This window comes from Psilocybe cubensis, chromosome 5, assembly GCF_017499595.1.
Source record: "Psilocybe cubensis strain MGC-MH-2018 chromosome 5, whole genome shotgun sequence".
Classification (NCBI taxonomy): Eukaryota; Fungi; Basidiomycota; class Agaricomycetes; order Agaricales; family Agrocybaceae; genus Psilocybe; species Psilocybe cubensis.
Genome location: NC_063003.1, coordinates 1,911,683 through 1,932,768, shown reverse-complemented (window position 1 = coordinate 1,932,768; position 21,086 = coordinate 1,911,683). Strand labels below are relative to the sequence as shown.

Below are 21,086 nucleotides of genomic sequence, written 5' to 3'. Positions count from 1 at the left end.
TATGACTAAAAAGGTATACATTGGTCTGATTTTGAACTTTACAACATTTCTACAACATGAATAATAACACTCGCAGAGTACAGGCACACAACTACAACTCCGCGCTTTCAGGAATCTTGTAATATAAAGGCTATATAATGTGAACTCCGTCAGATCCATAAATACCAGATGGCAAGGGAAGCAACCCACCGTATTGAATACATGGTAATAATGCCCATTCACACCTCCTTGTTTCTCATCGCCGTAGTATGGCATCGGGAACCACTTTTAATTAATTGCCATCAGTTATCCATTTTGAGAAATATTCCAAACGGAATAAAAATACATACGTGTTCAACTGCGAGTTCCTCTTTCCTCGATCTCAGATACCTCGCCTCCTTGGAGTCATCCGTAACGTTGTGTCCCTGGCGTGGTAGCACGAACTGCCCAATTTGCGTCTCAGTGTCGGTGATAATCCCGCGCGAGACCCGCGCGTACGAGGTGCGGTACAGGCCCCTGTAGAAGATGTATTCGCACCTACACCAATCAGTGGGGTCAATCACATTGTACTTCCGAAATGAAGATGGACACGTACCATCTGTCGAGGTCATCCTCGTCGATGTCGTGAACGTTCCCTTCGTTAACCATGATGCCGTAAGGATTGGCTGTGGAAAGGCGGTCAGTTTGAAGAAGTTACATAGGGTCACGGTGTAAGATACTCACGACGAGGGGTATGAGGTTTTGTTACAACGTAGCCTAGGAAAACAACAGGTCTAGTAGATGCAGCCATGATCTTAGCCAACTCCGTGCTTTGAAGTTCTCTGTCCAGGGGATCTTCCTCTGTTCATTCAAGGGGGATCATATGTCGTAAATAACGATTGGAATTACAAATAGATGATCTGTCCGTCTTACCTTGGCCATTATGTGCCACCACAACAAGCACCTCTGTTCCATACACATCCAAAACTGCTTCGATAGCCGGAGCAAGCTCCCCGTGAGGTGAAGGTAGAAGATGGTGTTTGGTACTGATAATGGGGAACTGCACGAATTTGTGCAAAAATCAAATAATTGAACAAAAGCAATGTATATCTTCGTACCTTTGAAAGCAGCACAGCACCCCATGTATGGGCGTTGGGTCCAGGACCGATGTCTACGTTCTATGTAGAAATCGATTTTAGTCTGTAGGTAGACCGATGAAATGGACATAACGTACATAATTTGATTCTTCCACAATAAGCCGTGTTCTGACGCATTCTAATCAATTGACATTTCTAAAGCAAAGTGATGAAGTACTCACAGATCGCGGTGTCCAAATGCAGTTCTCTACACCCCCAATACCAGGTCAGTCATAGCCGACTTAACAATTTTAGAAGAGATGCAGATACATACATGCAAATCCGTCTCCAAAAGTCCCACAATATCCAGCTCCATATCCTTGATCAAGTTCAGTATTCCACGCTGGCTGTCATGGCCTTCATTGTCAATCCCAAAATGTACTGTCCAGATGCCCGTGTTAAAGATTCTCGTTCCGGATTTATAAGGTACGGGGATTGTGCGGGGAACACGGTGCAGAGTCGTTAGAAGTGAGAGGGAGGATAGGATGAAGAGCGTGATCAGTATGTGAGGTTTGTACTTATCCTTGGTTGCGTATCTTGTTTGAGATGATGTGCTAATGGCATGGCCAGATGACTTGGAAGTGGACCATCGGAAGGCAGGGAGGAAGCATGCTATCTGTATGGTTGTCACTCTTTTTTTGAAAAAGGAAGTTGTGTGAGTAGGGAAAGAAAGTGTAAATAAAATAGACTCACAAGTCCGTTCTCTCACGCAGGTATATACCACCAGGCACAAATGCGTATGCAACTGTAAAGATGCTCGCCAAGTTCAAAACACAATAAACAGCCAGGGCCATGGAATATGTTTTTGAGATATTCCGACCACTCCCCCCTACATCACCAGCCGAGTAAGCGGCCGTATGGAATACCCCAGGGAGCAGAGACATCAAAAAAGCAGCCACTCCAAGTCCCCCTACGTAGCCCATCCAGTTTCTGTACGCGTACATCACATAGGAGCTACCCGTGCCAAAGAGGAACCAAGCGGGGCTTGTCAGCACACTGCCTAGTTTATTATTCTTGGAGGATATGCACGCGAGTAGAAGGCCGAGCGCCATGGCAAGAACGGTTAAAGATCCATGGATGTGAGGTACAGGCCCGCGTGGAAGTCGGTTCTCATATCCTGTCCATGACCATGCGATCAGGGTGCTTGGTTCAGAGAGTAAATTGTGTATGCAGAACAGGAGAGAGCCTAAAGGTAGGGCTCCACGCCATGCACTTTGAAACGGTTCTGGTTTGACCTGCGCTGTGCTTTTCTTCGTAGTTTTGGGAGTGGAGAAGACTGGGCGCGCGCTATATTCATATATCGCGAGAAGGGCTAAAACTAGGCCCGTCTTGTTGTATCCTCCGGCCTTGTGGTTGATGAATGGCCACACTAAAAATTTGGATCAAGTCAACGTCCCTTTCGAAAGATTAATTCAGAAAACATCTTACATGGATTATTCGCTCTGTTAGCTTGCTTCAATAACGAAGAAGTGAGGATACCAAGTCCAGTGACTTAATTAATAGGTCAGGTTAGCAACACTCATGCAACCATTTTAGTATTGGGGACCCACCGATTGCTTGGTAGGGTACATCAGTTTCGCCGTCAACTATACCAGACCAAGCGACCACTTGCCGCATGACGGCAACAATATTTGCGACGGCGACAAGTCCTAGTCTTCCACCGGGACTCGGCACAAGGTAGGCAACAACGCCAATGAGTGATATCAACTGCAGAGTGCCCTGCCCTTTTCGACTTCTAGCATATGCTAGAACGGACGGCACCAAATTAGTCTGACTTGTGCCAGGAGTAGTGAAAATGTAGTCATAAGGTGAAGACAGAGACAGGAGGAGGGGAGAAAGTACGGAGAGAAGCGCAAGCTCATGTCCTGCAATACCAAGCTTCCAAACGGAGAAGTAGAACAGTGTGGGTATGAGGGAAGTGAAGAGCGTCCAAAAAACATAAGCTAAGAAGCCAGTCATTAGTAGTTGGAGACATGATATTAATACGAGATGCCTACAAAGATAGACGTCAGACAGAAAAGTGAGGACATTACGCCAAGATGCAGGTATTCTGGACGCGTTTTGTGAGGTGGCGTGAGTGGTGTGTGCTGGTGCCAGTGCACTTTCTACAGCATTTGCCAGAGGTTTGTCAATATGTGATCCCGCGAGAGTCTGTGATTTGAAAGAACTTCTGTTTTTGACATCCCCTTGTACTTGAAGTATCTCAATTGCCGTAGAAATTTGTTCTTGAAGACTGATATGGAAGGTTAGCGGCCGTAGAAAATATGGAAAGGGTACTTGCCCTGGCTTGACAGGAGTCAGTTTGGAGCTTGCGTCAAGGTGGCTAGTCAGGGATATCTAGACATAAGATTTAGTACTGATTATAAATGACCAAGAGACAACTTGCGTGCAAATCCGCTTCTCTAAATTCTTGCTCTGCAACTGAATCATACAAGACGTCAAAGAAGATGAGTCCCCATTCGAAAAAGGCGTAGCGGGTATAGGCTAAAAATAGGATATAAGTCAGCTTGAAGGGTAGAAGCGCCCTTATCTACCTCCAGGTATACGGTGGACTTTGTGCTGTATGAAGAAATAGACCAGGGGGCCGATGGTGGCAAAAAACCTAGGAGCATGACGCGTTAATAGGAGAAATCTGCAGAATAGCACGTGTGTAACATACGCGCCGGCAATCAGCATCCTGGAATGACGTTGAACGGATGTGATCAATCATATTGTTACTGTGGGGTATAAGCTCGCGCACCTCTTTCGACGCACGGAGGTTCTAGCAGGGGGGGTGCACGCGATGCCTAGGAGCATCCAGGGTATGTTGCAGACCATGTAGAGGATCATCATAAAGTCGTGTACATCATGGTCGTCGCTGGAGGTGATGTAGACCCAACCTCCGCAGGAGAGGGTTCGCACAAGACCGGAAAGAAAGACAACGGTTGGGAGAGACGACGTGGATGAATGATGGAGAAAGTACTGGAGAAAGACAAGAGCAAAACGCGGGCCTGGGATGGGGTAAGAGCGCTAAGCTGAAGCCAGGGGGTAAATGAAGAACCTGAGGTGAGAGCAATGAGAATCTGGAATATGTTTCGCTCTGGATACCAGTCTCCGATACTGCAGGGGTGATGAGTAAAGGCGCATGAACACAAGGCAGAGAATGGCGTACGTCGCTGAAACGGAAGGAAACCATTCATCGGGGTATTGTGCGACGCTGTTCTTGACAATCTTGCGGTAGTGTAGTGCACAACCGAGTATGAGTGCTGAGAGAAAGGCAGTGGTGGCGAGCGATGTGTGCAGACGAGCTATTGGGGCAGCGTGTATTCTTGCCACTGCCATGTTGAACGGAGGCAAGTTATGTTTACGTCATAAACACGATCACTTCATTTGACAAAAATGTCTATTTTCGGACTCCCACAGTATGCCCTCCATCCCCATCACCGTCTTCACTGGCTTTCTCGGCGCTGGAAAGACCTCTGTCATCCTCTCTCTCCTTCCAAAGCTCCCCAAGGACTACAAAGTCGTTCTGCTCAAGAATGAGTTTGGAGATGTGGAGGTAGATAGCAAGCTCGCCAACCAGTCTTCCCTCACAGCCGTCAGCGAGATCCTCAATGGATGCATGTGCGTCGTCTGCCATATGATTCGCCAATGCGTGCGCTGACTTGCCCAGGTGTTGTGTCCTGGTAGGCCAGATGCAAAATGCTCTTTTGGAAATTCGTGGTATGTAGGCTCCCAAGAGTTATTTAATGATGTGCCTCAAAAGCAGTTCCGCCTCCGTAGATAATTATCGACCGGATCGAATTATCATAGAATGCTCGTGAGCTGCCTTGTTAGTGTCGGATTGCATTCCTGTCCAACATAGCATCCCATTCGCAGCGGCTCGGCGTTTCCAGCCACCTTGGCCTTCCAGATCCGTCAGTTAGAACGCGACACGGGGGGCGACTTCAATCTTGATGCTATCGTCACCGTCATCGACGCTGAGAATTTCGTCGGATACGAAGACACCTCGCCCACTGCAAGGATGCAGGCCAGCTACTCGGACATTATACTCATCGTGTGTCTCTCTCTTCTAGCCCCCGGTTTCAATTCTGATTGATAAGCGACCCATCCTCAGAATAAATGGGAACACGTTTCAGAACGTTCGCTCGATATCGTGATGGACCATCTGCATACCCTGAACGATACCACCCCAAAAATCAAATGTCAAACAAGGAACGGGGTCGACCCGGGCCTGATTTTTGGCCTCCAATCAAAGCACTTCTTGTCCGACCCCAAGTCCGCTCCAGTCGACCACGATGAAGTCGAGACCTTGACTCTGGGACGGGCAGGAATTGTCCATCATAACCACAGCCATGCTTCTTCTGAGGAGACTGATACTACTACAATGGAAAAAACAAAGCTGATACAAGCACTCGAACTAGTCCCGAAAGACACGGTTTGGAGAGTCAAAGGTTTTGTGAGACTTGACGATGGAAAAGTGTATATACTGAACTGGGCATTTGGTCGATTTGAACTCACCGAGTACACTGGGGATGATATTCGAGATTCAGTGCGATTCACAGTAATGGGTTCGCGGGGAGAGGTGGGCCGGGCAGTAACCAAGTTCGTGGCCGCGTTGAAAGCTTAGTCAGCATAGTAGAGCACAATCACATGAAGGTCGTTTAAATTCAAGACCATCACTCAAATGCTATCTCTTTTCTTCAACAATTCCCATGTTCTCTTACGCCCTCTCCACAGGTATGCCTTCTTTCGTGAATATTATGGACCCAATACTCATCCTGTGCAGCAAGCACGTACTTTCATCTCCCCATAGATGAGGAGGAGGACGAGGATATCGAGAACTATGAACGCAAATATCTTACATGGGTAGCAGAGCCCTCTGGCTCATCCTCAAAACGCGAGCAATCCACAAATCCCAATCATGACTCTGACGGACGCGGTGCCGCCGTCGTACGCGCTGTACTCGAAAATGACGACCTTTACGAAATCCTTGGTGTTCCTAAGTCCGCTACATTGGACAAAATGACTCTGCGAAGAGCTTATCTCTCACGAAGTAGAGCTTGCCATCCAGAGTACGTATCGATTTGTTTATCTACCAACCAAGCTTTTCCTAATTTCCATTTGGATTAGTAAATTTCCGGACAATCCAGATGCAACACATGCTTTCCAGAAAGTCGCGGTCGCGTATGATGTGCTCAGCAAACCTTCCCTAAAACGTGTATATGACAACCGATCACCTTCGTCAAATTTCGATGTTTTTGCTACTAGACCTATGGGCCATGCTGAAGACACTTTTCGGAGCGTTGTGCTAGGTGCCTTCAACGATTTTCTCGATGGCGACCTCGAGGTCATCAGAACTCTGCTGAGTGTGTACATTTGTACGGTTTTTTTTCAAGTGTTAATGCCTCATGCTACAGAGGCAATCAATGACATCAACCCGTCAATTAAGCTCGGAGAAGACGGTATCAACTCTGTTCTTGTTACACTACAAGGCATCCGCGAGCGAGCGCTAAGTATGCCGATTCATAATCTCAATCTTTTCCTCATCTCACAAATGCATATTCGTCTAGCTTGCCGGACATGCATCTACGCTCTACACACCGAGGTGACCCGACTACTTGAAGTGCAGAGTGCTTTCCGCGAGCTGTCATACTTCGACCTGATGGGTCGCTCGCGGCTGACTATCCAGCTGACAAGGATAACACTGAGCCTGCCGATAGCTTTGGAGAAGGCACTGCAAGACCAACAGGCGTTCGAGTACGACGACGACGGGAATGAAAAGGCGAAGGAGAGAATATTCCCTCGACAGGTGACACTGCTCATCAAGGGTGTCGACGTTGCACTAGCAAGAATGGAGAAGATTCTCAAGAGATGATTCTTTTCGAGGTCGTTTATCCAGTCTATCCATTGCTGTCGTTTGCTCTCTCCTTCATTCATGCCCCCTCTACACTACACGTCCTCTATCACGCATGCTCTGCCGTCGTCAACACAACCACCAGCACGACGCTCTTATGTTCTCCGACCAATGTACTCTTACCCGCATTTTCCATACATCACATCATCTCATCATCATCTTCACTGTCAATGTGTCATCCAGCCTTGTCGGCACCATGCATGTGTGACGCGCCTCCACCGCGCGCGTCGTGGCTGGACTGAACGATTACCCGCACTTGACTAACCATCACTGTTGGATCCCATCTCATATCCCCAGCTCATCCACCCCCACCCCACTCGCATTTTTTTAACATACCTAGACACATCGCAACCTATCACGCTTACGTTCAACCATATGCATTTACCCTAGACGATAGCTTGGCCCAGATTCAGAGTACACTGTGTCTGATTCACCACCAGACCAATCGGCTGACTACCTTGTCCAATCCCATCCATTCCAAAACCGCACAATATCTTTCCTCTTTTACTCCTGTTGTACCTACTACAAATTCTTTTTGTATAACTTTATTGCTCATTTAGAACTAGTTTATCTTATTCTCTCTCTTTTTGTCTTTTTTTTATCTGATTCATTTTTTTTATCGCGAAATGGAAATTTCATTTTTCAAAATTTGAAACCACAAGAGGGATGTTATGGACAATGGTATAACTATAAGAATAAGCAAGCTTTGTTTTTATTGATTTGATCAGTATATCTGTGCAAAGTCGAGCAAGGGGCTATGGGATGGGAGCAACGATAAAATTTCCAGGGATAAGAAAAGAGGAATCCTGATACAGATACATATTTCATAATGTGAAGAAGAAAGGAAACAAGTCGTTGATATGGGCGTCAAAGGCGAGAAGTAAAAGAGGAAAGAAAGAAAGAAAAACAAACAGAAATACAACCCCTCCCTCCTTCCATCCACCCAAACCAGCCTAGCTAAATATTGTATGTATATATGTATGTAAACGTCCTCTTTTTTCTTTGGTTTTATAAAAATCCACAACAATCAGAAATTGTTGAAGATACCGTTAGGATGGGAAAGAAGGAAGGAAGGTTGAGTGGAAGCAGATGGGTTTCGGTTCGACCTGTATGACGTCAGGAGAAATTGGGCAGATAGTGCAATAGGGGGCACCAGAAATCGAAGCGAGAGAAGAGAAAAAAGGGAAAAGAGGGCATATGGGCACAAAGGCAAGGAAGACGCGAGATAAGCTACAAAAGGCAAGCGTACGGAGCGAAAACTGGTGTGATGATCAAGATCCTAAGCTTTAGATTCAAGACGAATAGCTGCGAGGCGGGTGCTAGATACGACCATAAAAAAAGCATGTTCGTCAGCGAAAAGAACAAGAAAGAAAAAAGAGTTAATCAGCCAGCAAGAGCATGCGCACGTACCATGGGAGACATCCAGTCGATATCCTGTTGCTCAGCAGACGCCGCGTTACGGTTAGAGGGGTAGCCCTGTGCACCATCGTACCCGTCCTGCGCAGCCGCGACCGACTTCAAAATGGTCGGCACATTCATTCCCGGGTTCGACACGGGCACCTGCGCCTCAGGGAAGAACGGGTAAAACAAATTCGACGGCATCTCGACGAGCTTCGTCGCGTCGGGGTCGCCGCCGCCGCCGCCACCGCCGCCACCACCACCGCTCCCCGCGCGATGCATCGGGTTCGTGAGCGCGTTCAGCGGGCGATGCGGGGACTTGTACAGCGCGCCGCCGGGCCCACCGCCGTACCCGCCCGCGGCGGACGTGAGCGTGGGTGTACCGTGCTGCGACTTGATCGCGGGCGACTTTGTCTCGTCCCAGTCGAGCTCGGGGATGAGGTACGGTGGCTTCTGCTCGGGGACGAAGCTGTGGAGGTTCACTTTCATGACGTGCTCGACGAGCTTGGCGATGAGTGGATGCCCGCCGTTCGCGTCTTTGCGCTCCCAGCGCCACCGGAACTTGGGGATCATGTCAAGCGCGAGGAAGACATCGTTAACGGCGGTCGTCGGTGGCAGGCACTGGACCTCGGAAATGTGGCCGTAGAGAATGACCATGGCGGCGATATGCAGTGGGATAGGAGAGGTGAAGAAGGCGATATTGGGGAATTGGATCAGCTGATTATGGAGGATGATGATGTTGTGCGACGTAATGATAGCTGAATATGGGATTGAGAAGGGGTTCAAGATAAGAGTGAATGAAAAAAGCATGCGTACCATCGACGAGAGCCTTGTGCTTTTGATCGTAGGACAGTTCATTGCTGTTGAACAAGGCGCGGAGCATCAGGATGCGGGCGATACCAATCTTGAGCAGGGTGAGACCGAGATCCTCGCTGATATCATGGACCAGCTTGGCCTTCTTCTCTGTCGACCAGTTGTCAGTACCAGTAAAGTAGTATTGATATTTCTCTGGCAAATTATTCCTAAACGCGGCCATGCTCTTGATGATCCTGGTGGCGTTGCGCATGATGGTGTCCCCGGACTGCATGCTGGGGGCATACATGGAGTTGATGATGTCAGCCTGGATATCGGCGACGGCGGGAGACAGCTCAAAGTGCTCTGAAAACTCGACAAAGTTTTTGTTCTTTGCACGCGTGGGCTGTGGAGTGTTGGTGTCAGAGGGGGCGATAGCGAGGGGTCTCCCGAGAAGGATGGACGTCCCCCGGTCTTGGGCCAGGACGATGGACCATAGGCGGATGCGCAGCTGGCTTTCTTCTTCGGTGAAGATGTGCTGGTTGGTGCCAGCTGCCATTTGGATGGTCGGATCGTGATGGAGACCGAGCTCGATAGACAGTCTAACTAGATTTCCGACAAGACGCCATAGGGTGCGGCCTTGACGCTAAAAGGAAAGGAGTTGGCAAAAAATAAGACAGGAAGGATAAGAGGGTAATCACCTCGATGTAGAGATACCAGTAGAGCAGGATAAGTGCCTGCAAGCTAGAAATTGCGACATAGAGGTCGGGTTTGGTGGCAAGAGCTCTTTCAAAGAATTCAACGTGCTCAGGCCAGTTGGGGGGCATGAGCTTCTTGGAGACGGCAGAGCCCAAGAACTGGTCAGCCTCTGGAGATTTTGCAACAGCGCGATGATTCAGTTCGCAAAGTGTACCGAGAGCAAAAATCAGGTAAATGCTGCAGACATGACCGGGGTCATAGACGGGAGTGACACCGTCGTAGAGATCGTCGAGAATTTTCTCAAAGTCTTTGCGAGCAAAGACGGGACGATGTATGTTGAGATGCTTAAAGTAGATTTCGACGATGTGGCTTGCGAAAGCGCGGTCCTTGGGGAGCCAGATGTCGACCTGGGGCGACTTTGTGATGGGGCCGTAGAGAGAAAGAACGTTGGGACCACCGCCGGTCTTGTCTCTGGGGACGGAGACGGAGATCCAGTGCTCTGCCTCGCGGGGGCCGTGGAGGGCGAGCTTGGGCAAGGCATTTGTGTCGACGGGGATCTCCTCGCTGCCAGCATCGAGCTTGAGGCCTGAGGTGATGGCGGGAGATACGCCAAAGTTTGTAGCAAGTGCCCTTGCGCTGGACATGTCGTGGCCGTTTGGATCTGTGCCCCTGGTAGCGCGCATGACAGGAGAAAGTGGTTGGTGTGGGTGCGGATGGACTGGGTCTGGGGGAGGAGGGTGCTGATGCATAGGCGGGGGCGGGCCCTGTGGATACGGCTGGAATGCGGGGTGGATATGTGGGTTGTACGGGGCGGGCGGGGGGCCCTGGATGAGCTGGTGGTGGTACGGAGGGGCTGGTCCATAGGGGCCCATGATGGGGTGTGGGCCGTAGGAGGGGTGCATGATGGGGGCGAAGATGGGCTGCTGGTATGCCTTTGGGTTTGGCTGGGGCGGGGGGTGGTCGTGGGGGCGGAAGGAACGGATGGCGGGATCGAGCTGGAAACTGGGGCTCGGGGGCGGGGGTATGCCTGGTATCTCGATGCCCTCGCGAGCGATGAGCTCGTCGAGGGAGTCGAGAGAGAAGCCCGGGAACTGGCGCTTGAGGAGGGCATCGCACTGTGCGAGCTGGAGCTCGAGGCGCTCAGTGTAACCCCTGGGAGTGAGTGTGCGGCGATGGCGGTCCTCCTGGTTGCAGGGCGTGCCCGCCGTCGCGCAGGCGGTGCAGCGGGGGTGCTTCGAGTCGCACTAGACAGCGATCAGCGACACTCTTTCTCTCTGGAAATTGCCGTCGGGACTTGCCTTTATTTTCTTGCTCCTGCATCTTGCGCATGCTTCGTGCGACCGTCGCAGTCGCCGCGGTTCAGACGCTGCTGCTGCTGCTGCCGCCGCCTCGTCCTCCCCGCCCTCTGCTCTCTTTCTGCGCTTAGACGCTGCGGCCGGGGCGGTCTGCTGGCTGCCTTGTTGTTGCTGTTGCTGTTGTTGTTGCTGCTGCTGCTGCTGCTGGAGCTGGAGATGCTGGTTGGGATCCATCTGTAGAACGGACTGGAGGGACGAGGGTGGAGGGAGCGGGCTGGCTGGGGTGGGCAGCATGGTCAACTCTCTGCTCGTCGCAGACGACGAGCAACGCCCGGCCGTTTGTCTGTATTTTGCCCCGAAAATTAATTAATAATAATTATTTATTTATTTGCTTATCCCTCCTCTCAGCCCGGCCGCTGTCTCTGTTTTCCAATAATGATCCTGAACAGACCCCCGCCCATCGCCCCGCCTGCCCCCGGCAACGCCTCCCTCTACACCCTCGACACCTATCCAGACGACGACGACGACAGAAACCCTCTTCTTTCCCCCGCAACTCCCTCCTATGGCGCTACTTTTCCCCGTTCTCCAGCGCCTCCCTCCTCCGCAAAGATCATCTTTAATGCCACCCTCAAGATGGGCCTCATCTTTGCTCTCAGCTCTCTCGTCCTCGGCGGCACCCTTTGGCTTGCTCTACCCACCCTCGAAGAGTAGGCTGCTTTCTCTTTCTTTCTTGCCATCCCACTGACATCAGTCTTGCTACTCAGGGCCGACCGCCCTCTGCTGCGCATACCAAAGTCCTTTGTCCAGCTCCAGCAGCTGAATGGTCTCCTCAAAAAGTACAGAGACATCTTTCCATACCGCATATTCATCTGCTATGTCGTTACATATCTCTTGTATGTCTTTCTCTACCGTCCATGTCTTGTCATATTTCATGTCTCTGTTCTAGTCTACAGGCCTTTTCGCTTCCAGGTTCCATGTACATGTCCATCCTAGGAGGTGCTGTATGGGGTGTCCCCCGTGCATTGCCACTCGCGTGTTGTTGTGTTGCAACAGGAGCTACGCTCTGTTACCTCATCTCCGCTGCCCTAGGCCCCGCTCTCCTTACTTTGCCTAAATGGAAAGCTGTCCTAGACAAGTGGGCACACAAGATTCGCGAAAACAAGGAAAACATGATTTCATTTTTGATCGTCCTTCGTATAGCCCCTCTGCCCCCGCATTGGGTCGTCAATGTAGTCTGTCCACACGTCGGTATAGGCCTGTTGCCCTTTTGGTTTTCTACTGCGCTAGGAATCCTCGGTGTCTCTGTCATACACACAACCATCGGCAGTGGACTCGACGAGATGACGAGCGCAGATGACTTTCATCTTATCAGCCTGCGCAATTTCCTAGGTCTCGCAGCCGTCGTCGTCGGAGTGATGATTCCCGTCGGCCTGCGTTACTGGTTCCGCCGCGAGGTAGAGAGCGTAGTCGAAGAGGAGCAGGATGAACAAGAAGAATCTGAGGCGGAAACATCTCACCTGATCCCAGAGGCCATAGCGTCCGTAAATAAGCATAGTAGCGACTCGTCTGATTCAGACTCGGACTCTGATCTGATTCTCGAGGCTGGCCCGAATATCATAGTCGTAAAAGATAATAATGCGAGCAGTAGTAGCAGTAGATTGTAATATTATAATCGTGAGGACGGATAGAAATAAACATTTTTGTGGTGTCAACTCCCGCAAACATGCCGACTTGTCAGCCACAGCCCTGCGAGTCTTGCCTTCCCACCACCACCACATCTCCGCTCTCCCTCAGCCCTCTCCCGCTACATCCAGTGCGCTACGAGTTGGAGGCCACGCCATGGCAGATCGTCTGCCCCAGTATCCCATGTTTAACGGCAACCTCCTCCAGCAGCAGCAGCAGCAGCAACAGGCCCAACAACAGCAGCAACAGGCCCAACAGCAGCAGCAACAGCAGCAACAGCAGATCCAACACCAGGCCCAACAGCAAATGCAGGACAACTCTCAAGGTGGCCCCCAGTCTATCATGGACCAGACCCGTGTCTGGCAGCAGATCCAGCAGATGAACCAGCAATTCAACAACAGGACCTCAGGTGCGCCCCCCGACATCAACTCTCCCCAGGTTCGTACTCTTTTTCTTTCTCTCTCTCTCTCTCCCCTTTTCTTACCCGGGATCGTTCCTCCTATCTTTTTATCTCTTTGCTCGTCCCATAGTTCGCCGAGATTATGAAACGCTCCCAGTCCATCTCTCAGCAGAATCATGCTGCCCGAGCACAACAGCAACAGCAATACCAGCAGCAGCAGCAACAGCAATTCGGGATGCCACAGATGAATCCAGCAGGCGCTGTTCTCGGTGGATCCGCCGCCAACCAACCTTCCTTCCACGATGCCTCCTCCGTCCACCCTCAACCCAATCATGTCCAGGCTGGCTTTCCGAATATGGGCGCAATGTCTTCGGGAAACGCCAATCAACCTCGCATGCCTTTTCAAAATCCCAGCGTCAGCCGCCAGCTTGAGCTGATCAACATGGCACAGAACCAGCAGCCTCAGAACGGTCCGGTCAAGATTACCCAGCAACAGCTGCAGCAACAACAGCACCTCAACCAGCTGCGTGAGCAGCAGCAAGCAGTGCAGCAACAGGCTCAACAACAGGCTCAACAACAGGCTCAGCATGCCCAGCAACAACAGCAACAGCAACAACAGCAACAACAAGCGCAACAAGCGCAACATCAACAACAACAACAGTTTGCTAATGGGATGAACCATTCATCTTCAGGTGATATATTTTCGTCGCCTGGGATGAGCAACGAGGCGCTCCGCCGTCCATCGCCTCATCCCGCTAACATGCCCCAGCCCCCTACCGGCGTGCAACCGCAGCCGGGGCCGATGATGAACCCCGCTAATATGCCTAATCGGATTGGTCTCGCTGAAGCTGGTAATCGCATCACTCAAGCCCGCAACGCGATCGCACAAATGGAACTTGTGCTTCAAAATGCCACTCAGCAGCTGAACGCTGTCCGGGGCACCCCTCAAGAGTTGGCAATCGCAACAAAACATAGGGAGTTTACAAACGACCTGGTAAAGAGGAAAGAAATCCTTGCGCGAATGATCAATGGATACACGCAGATGCAACTGCAGTCAGTCGCTATATTTTTCATTCGTTCTGGTTTTGATTTGACTTTTTCCCTCCCTCCTTCTACAGGAACAAACAAGCTCAGATGTCGCAGGTGAACGCCAATGCGAACCCCAGCGCTGGTGGTCCTGCCCCAGGCCAGCAGTCTTGGATGGGCCCGCATCACAACCCGACGCCATCATTTGATGGCCCTCCGATGGTCCGCAACCCGTTGAACCAGCAACAACTTCAGGCGGGAGCGATGCAGCCAACGCCATCTCTTCCGCAACAGCAACCACAGGGGGGCAACCCGGGTTTTGTGCCGCCTCGGTCTGGTCCGACCCCACAGCATCCTGGACAGCCGGGGCCACAACAGGCCGGAAGCCCTTTCAATCCGCTGCAGCCGGCGATAAGCGTCGGTGGTGTTGGCCAGTTTGCCATGCCGTCAAGTGCCCAACCGCCCGTAGCGGGACCGTCTCAGCCAAATGTTATGGGTGTGGTTCCTTCCAATATGGGAACTCTCATGCCGTTCGACAAGCCTCGGTTTGACGCGGCGTACAAGGCGTTTTGTGCAAAGCGCAATATCAAGATTGAGCCGAGGTTACTTGTAGTTGACAATCGCCCACTCGATTTATATCGCCTGCATGTAGAGGTGATTAAAGAGGGCGGAGTTAATAAGGTGTGTATTCTTGGTGCAGGAGTATCTCCTTTATCTAATTCGCAATCAAGGTTGACCAGAAGGACAACTGGTGGAGCGTTATTGGTGCTCGGCTTGGGTTTGTGCAATTCCCTGGCACTGAAGCAGAACCGGCCAAATCAGGCCCGGCCATCGCGCAACAGCTAGCTCATGTCTACAAAGAATATCTGACCGCGTTCGAGCAATGGTACACTACACAGGCGTTTGAAACCTCCAAAAAGATACAGATGATGTCCTCGAACAACTTCCAGAGTCAGATGTTGGCGCGCCTGGGCCCGCAGCAGATGCAAAACATGATCCAGATGGCACACGTATCCGTTGCAGACCTGCACGCGCAAGGCATCGATGAGAAGACGATCCAGTTTGTGGAAACTAACCGTGCGCATCTGCAACGCGCGGCCCAGGAGCAAAAGTCGTTCCAAGCGCGGCTACGCAATGTCAACCAGGCTCTCCATGCGCCCGGGGGTATGCCACCACAGGTGCCAGACCAGAACGGTGCGCAGCAGATCCCACGCGCGCCGGGTATTGGTCAGTCGCCGTCGTTTGGGCAGAACCCTGGAGCTCCTGGAGGACAGATGCTCGGTGCTTCGCTTAATCCGGCGATGGCGGCTGCCGCCCGCCAACAGCATTTCTTGCAGCAGCAGCAACTCGCGCAACAGCAACAGCAGCAACAACATCAGCAACAACAGCAACAGCAGATGCAACAGCAACAGATGCAACAGCAGTTGTTGAATGCCGGTGCGCAGGCTCAAGGGTTGAATCAGTCGCGAGTGCCTGGTCCCAATCGCATTGGACCTGATAATATTTACCAGAGGATGAAGAATGATTATCTTACAATGCGTAAATCTTTTTATTTTTTTTCTTTGTTAATGTCATTGCTTATTATTTTTCTTTTGCAGATATCCCTAAACTGCCCACTTTAGACAATCCTGGGGAACAGCGTCACGAGTTTAATGAACTTTTAGAGACCATGTTCCGCCAGTGCCAGGATGCAGAACAGAAAATCCAAATGATTGTAACTTTGATAAAGAACGATGAACTTATCAAGAAGTTGGTGTCCATTGTAAGTTGTATATTGCTATCTTTCTTTCAACCTTTTGAATAACATAAAAAAAGGTCGCTATTGTTCAACAACAACGGTCCATGTTATCGACTTCCAACCCTCGCTTTATCGTCACTTTTGACACTCTGCGCAACATGTCTCAAGAGTTGCAACGCATTTGTGATATTATTGCCAATTGGTTCAACAACATCCGGCAGCGTTTGCCAAACTCTAATCCACATATGCAAATGCACTTGCAACAATTGCAACAACAACAACAACAGCAGCAGCAGGCTCAAGCTCAAGCTCAAGCACAACAGCAACAGCAACAGCAGCAGCAGCAAATTTCTCAACAGCCTCCCATGTTGAATCCTGCCATCCCCCAGCAGAACATGATGGGTACACCCGAGATGCAGAACCGCATGCCTATACCTCAGCAACCTCCCAATCTCGGCCCGTCACCACAGCAGATGACCTCTGCCCTTCGCCCTCCCCCTATCCTCCAACAACCCCCGGCCAAGAGGGTACCCAAACCACCACAAGCACCTGGTGTGGCTGCTGCTTCGACGCCTTCTCCCGCTCCCGTACCAACCGTCTCAACTCCGGTTTCGAGCGCGCAAACGCCGACTGCAGTCGCTTCGTCTCCCCCAGCTGGGAAATCTCCTAAAACACGTGCGGCGCCTCAGAAATCTAAAGCGCCACCTCAACCCAAGCGGAAAACATCAAAGGCGCAGGGAGTGCCACCTGTTGTCCCTCTGTCAACGACTGAGTCGTCTCAACCTGTGGCATCGACAAGCAGTGGCAATGTCAAACGTGCTCGCGAAGAAGATGAATTTGCCACGGGGGATAATGGGCTACCTTCGTCTTCTTCTGTTGTTGTAGATGAGCCTTCTCCACCAAAACGCGCCAAGACAGAGTGGGAGCAGCAGCCAAGTGAGGAGATGTTGAAAGAGAAGGAGGCGGTCGAAAACATCAAGACTGAAGAAGAAGCTACCGCGTTCTTTGAACAGATGGCAGACTTTATCAAGAGTCAAAGTCAGACCGAGTTGACGACGGATATTTCAGATACCTTGGATATGATTCTGAAAGGCTACGGGCAAGTCCCTTCGGAGGAACCTGTGCCAGCTGACTTTGAGGAATTCTTTGATTTCTCCTTTGGCGCGGATGATGATGTGAAGGCGTTGACTCCCGACTTGGTATCGTCGTCCTCGACAAACCCTAGCCCAGAGTCCAACCACGAGGCAGATGTGAACCATATTTTCTCATCAACCTCTAGCGAGGTCAAAAAGGAAGAGCCTCCCTCGGATCCTACGCGATTAGGTCTATGGAAGGATATAGACGGAGGGGAGGGCGCGTATTACCAGCCGAACGAATGGAAATGGGAAAGCCCGATGCCTACCTCAGAACAACCCTGGGCGATATATAATCCGTAATTGCATTTGACCTATTTATCTGCAGTCTCTCTCTCTCTCTCTCGTTTCTTTTGTTTCCTTTTCCTCCGTTTAGTTTTCTTTTTCTTCTTCTCTACATTCCCTGATGCACCCTAATCTTCCCTTTTATCTGTGGTTTATCTTATTCAACGGCCTTTTTCTCCCCTGGAATCAACACAATGTTTTGTTCCTGACCGTCTCTCTCCCCTTGCTCCATCTTCATATATTGATGTTGTTACTACTACTCTCTCCTCTGACCCGGTTACTACTGTGTGTGTCTGTGTGTGTGTATCGTTACTGTTGTTTTACTGCTATCGCTTTTCTTGTGTCAACAATGAATGTGTTTGTGAAAAGTGGATTACGTAACGGATGTATTGGCGTCAGTCGGGCGAAATTAGTTTGAACACGAATTGTCACTTGCAAGGCTCATGTCCAACTCATGCTGCTCTATGTCCCGACCATAACACACCCTATCTCATAACACACACTACAGCTATGTCCAATACAACTAATCCCCCACACTTGCAGCCAGGGTTGATCAAGCAACAGCATGGTGATTGCCTGCCTGCGATTCGCTTGGTATGCCTAGCGCTTATTTAAAATATTATCAAGGTCAACTCCACTCTCCATCGATTCGCCCACATGAAATACCCCCCGCGCCCAGATCCGCCGTCCCTTCGACTACATTTGCGCGTCCTGGAGACGCTGCATTGCGATATACACCACATCACTACGACCCCAAGTGCTTCAAAGTTAGAATACTGACATGGAATATGCATGACTCTCTCCCAAAGGTGCGTCGTCTCGTTCGGCAAAGAAGTCTTCCTCCAACAACTCTGTCCATTTTTTCTTTGCAAAGGGAGAACTAGAAGAGTTGTTTGGCAAGGTGCCTCTGTACAACACTGCAGCTACGAAATCTGGCACGTTTCCCCAACTCCCTAACGATGCGAATCATCCATACCATCTGGTCGTTGTGTGCGTCCCCCCCGTTCTTGTAGTTTCGGTTTTGTGGGCTGTTGCGAACTGATCATTAGTGCTGGCCAAGAATGTCCTACGCCATCGGGTGGGTCAATCTTATATTTATAGCACCTCATTGTTATATTCATGACGCGTTTATTCTCCAACAGGCATACCTATGGGACTTGCTGCTAGTTTCAAGATCTTGGACAAAGATAGAGACAAATCAAAAGAGTTCGACAGGGAGACTGAACGGCCAAGGGAAAAGGAACGGAATGATGATCCTAAACTGGACGAAGACGCTGAATACCCGCCTGTTGGATGGACCTCGATGGTTGAGGATTACCTGTGTCACTGCGGTGGAGTGACGAGTCGCACCGGTTCTCCTTCAACTTCAGATGTTGGATTTCCCCGACCGCTCATGAGACAAAAGTCGTCAAAGGAAACGCGGAAAGGACCGTACCAGCTGCTCATCAAGGAACGTCTTATGGGGATCTATATGGCTGTATACATTTACCGTGATCTCAAACCTTTCGTTCGAGGTTCGTCTGGCGGTATTATATGGTGAAATACTGTGCTGAAATGTTTTGTAGGCATGTCTAAATCTGCCGTTACAGCTGGTCTGATTGGCGGACGAGTGGGCAATAAGGGAGGTGTTGGGATCAGTCTCAATATTGACGGGACCACTTTTTTGTTTTTGAATGCACATCTAGCTGGTAAGTCCACTAAAATTCCGTACCTATCGAACTATCTTCGAGCTGTCAATAACAGCACATGAGGGAAGAAGTCATCATCGCCTAGCAAATCTTTCCAAGATCAAGGTACTTTCCCAATTTATGTATACTGCTTTGGATTATGACACGTTTTACATGCACAGGCCGAATTGTCTGTGGAAGACTTTCTATCTGCTGATGATCACCGCACCGTTGCTGAAGGTAGGCTGTATCCTGCGGAATAGTAATTATCTTGAATACTTACAATCCCGACAGATTTAACGGACCGCTTTGATTTTACATTCCTTTGTGGAGACCTCAACTTTAGACTGGATATTTCACGCCTTCATGCTGACTGGCTTATTTCTCGGCAAGGTATTGCAGTTTACTTGACATTGTTTTATTCTATTAAATATATGTTTCAGAATATAAGCAAGCATTCGAATTCGATCAGCTCCACGCTCTAATGAAGAAAGGAGATTATTTCAAGGGGTTCTCTGAAGCTCCAATCAACTTTCCTCCAACTTTCAAATATGACGTCTTGCGTACCCTCAAACGTTCAAAGACGAGCTCTCGTTCTAAACTCTCCCTCCTCGGAGAGCGGTCAGGGCATGTTGCAGAGGTTGATGAACGCGAAACGGAGGAAACAGAAGATGAAGACGTAGAAGGCGCATCTCTTGCATCCTCTGCTGTAACTTCAACTGTCTCTCGACCGGCGACCGAAAACGGGCAAGAGGATGAGGCTTATTTCTACACCTCAGCATCTTCCCCCACATCTGTCCCGAGCGAGAAGGAATCTGTCGCTTCTCCTAAACTAACTAAAGCAAAAGTTAAATGGCTCTCTATATTATCACCCTCTTTAACGGCCTTTCCTGGTAAATTGTCGAAGTCCAGGAATTCTGACCGGCATGTTCTTCCTCCGACACCTACCACTGCCACTCGTTCGGTGCCACAGTCACCCTTACGAGTCACTACTCCGGAGGCCGGCAAACGTCGTTTCCTACGGCCGCCACCAATGATCCTCGTCAACTCCTCTGGGTCTCAGGTTACCCCCACCGACGATGCGGGTGTGGAGGAAAAGGGTGTGTATGACTCTTCCCACAAAAAACGTGTTCCAAGCTGGTATGTAATTGTTTCATGAACTTTCGTATTCATGCTCATATTCCAAAAGGTGTGATCGCATTCTTTGGAAGACAACTGTTCAGCCCGATCCTGTTTCGGAGGACATTTATTCCCCGGAATCGGCTCAACGTTCTCGTAGTCGCGTCGGTCACTTTCTTGCTAATGCTTTTCGGCCACCTTCTGCTCGTACAGCATGGGACTCTAATACACCGCAAGGCACTGGGCTCTTCTCTGGAGATGCGGGAAAGACCCCTACTGATGCAATCATCTCTCCAGCGATATCGCGTGTACGGTTTGGTTCTCCTATACCACCGATCGACTTGCGTTCGCCTACTGGTAAGAGATGTTTCACACGTATTGCTCTTTCTACTTTATTGATGGACAACGACAGGCATACATGTCCATGCCGAATCAAAACCACGTCGAGCCAACACAGCGGCATCCCCTCCTCCCACTGCGCCTGCTTATGAACATCCATCGCGGCGATTCAACACACTTGACGGACTAGAGAGTCCTTCATCTGCTGACCGCCCGCACTCTGCCACTCCTTCAATATGGCGTTTCCTACCCTCTTTCTTATCTCCTACTCATGCCAATCAAGGTGCTCAAGCGCCTGAGGCTTCCCCTAATTTGCCACCTTCTGCTCCTCTGCCGCGCAAAGGTGACGTTGTGTGCTTGACATATGATACCCTCGATGATCGGGGGATGCGCCGTCTGGAAGGGCGAAGCGACCACAGACCGGTGATTGGGAGCTACGCTCTCTATGTCTAATACCTCTGCTGTCCTGGGTTGTTTCTCTGTTTTTGTCTTCCATTGTCTTGTCGTACAGTTACTACTACA

General features: G+C 50.2%; 6 protein-coding genes across 6 annotated transcripts; 4 read left to right on the top strand and 2 right to left on the bottom strand.

The window, feature by feature from the left end:
* Positions 1 to 91: 91 nt before the first annotated feature.
* JR316_0006076 (Protein cwh43) lies at positions 92 to 4,415 on the bottom strand (the record flags this gene model as incomplete). The annotated part of the gene is made up of 21 exons (XM_047891825.1): positions 92 to 115; positions 190 to 264; positions 330 to 495; positions 575 to 644; positions 703 to 819; positions 892 to 1,018; positions 1,077 to 1,136; positions 1,193 to 1,223; positions 1,277 to 1,302; positions 1,369 to 1,726; positions 1,788 to 2,463; positions 2,523 to 2,585; positions 2,645 to 2,868; positions 2,911 to 3,037; positions 3,092 to 3,245; positions 3,466 to 3,578; positions 3,629 to 3,696; positions 3,754 to 3,771; positions 3,835 to 4,084; positions 4,135 to 4,193; positions 4,246 to 4,415. 21 exons carry the CDS (start codon positions 4,413 to 4,415, stop codon positions 92 to 94), a joined length of 2,976 nt encoding a protein of 991 aa, XP_047749174.1.
* Positions 4,416 to 4,497: 82 nt separating this feature from the next.
* On the top strand, positions 4,498 to 5,703 carry JR316_0006075 (P-loop guanosine triphosphatase YjiA; the record flags this gene model as incomplete). The annotated part of the gene is made up of 5 exons (XM_047891824.1): positions 4,498 to 4,697; positions 4,747 to 4,796; positions 4,857 to 4,893; positions 4,953 to 5,130; positions 5,191 to 5,703. The coding sequence occupies 5 exons, from the start codon at positions 4,498 to 4,500 to the stop codon at positions 5,701 to 5,703; spliced, it is 978 nt and encodes a 325-aa protein (XP_047749173.1).
* Positions 5,704 to 5,788: 85 nt separating this feature from the next.
* Positions 5,789 to 6,951, top strand: JR316_0006074 (DnaJ-like protein subfamily C member 5-like protein; the record flags this gene model as incomplete). The annotated part of the gene is made up of 5 exons (XM_047891823.1): positions 5,789 to 5,813; positions 5,863 to 6,148; positions 6,207 to 6,442; positions 6,494 to 6,589; positions 6,647 to 6,951. 5 exons carry the CDS (start codon positions 5,789 to 5,791, stop codon positions 6,949 to 6,951), a joined length of 948 nt encoding a protein of 315 aa, XP_047749172.1.
* A 1,331-nt stretch (positions 6,952 to 8,282) lies between these two features.
* JR316_0006073 (Positive regulator of purine utilization) lies at positions 8,283 to 11,408 on the bottom strand (the record flags this gene model as incomplete). The annotated part of the gene is made up of 5 exons (XM_047891822.1): positions 8,283 to 8,309; positions 8,401 to 9,146; positions 9,205 to 9,826; positions 9,882 to 11,123; positions 11,145 to 11,408. 5 exons carry the CDS (start codon positions 11,406 to 11,408, stop codon positions 8,283 to 8,285), a joined length of 2,901 nt encoding a protein of 966 aa, XP_047749171.1.
* Positions 11,409 to 11,609: 201 nt separating this feature from the next.
* On the top strand, positions 11,610 to 12,838 carry JR316_0006072 (Transmembrane protein 41B; the record flags this gene model as incomplete). The annotated part of the gene is made up of 3 exons (XM_047891821.1): positions 11,610 to 11,881; positions 11,939 to 12,067; positions 12,121 to 12,838. The coding sequence occupies 3 exons, from the start codon at positions 11,610 to 11,612 to the stop codon at positions 12,836 to 12,838; spliced, it is 1,119 nt and encodes a 372-aa protein (XP_047749170.1).
* Positions 12,839 to 13,013: 175 nt separating this feature from the next.
* Positions 13,014 to 21,017, top strand: JR316_0006071 (Synaptojanin-2; the record flags this gene model as incomplete). The annotated part of the gene is made up of 17 exons (XM_047891820.1): positions 13,014 to 13,295; positions 13,388 to 14,310; positions 14,376 to 14,964; positions 15,015 to 15,822; positions 15,882 to 16,045; positions 16,099 to 17,453; positions 18,119 to 18,248; positions 18,314 to 18,429; positions 18,489 to 18,517; positions 18,582 to 18,953; positions 19,005 to 19,127; positions 19,183 to 19,232; positions 19,289 to 19,346; positions 19,401 to 19,499; positions 19,550 to 20,246; positions 20,296 to 20,582; positions 20,638 to 21,017. The coding sequence occupies 17 exons, from the start codon at positions 13,014 to 13,016 to the stop codon at positions 21,015 to 21,017; spliced, it is 6,462 nt and encodes a 2,153-aa protein (XP_047749169.1).
* Between the last annotated feature and the right edge of the window lie 69 nt (positions 21,018 to 21,086).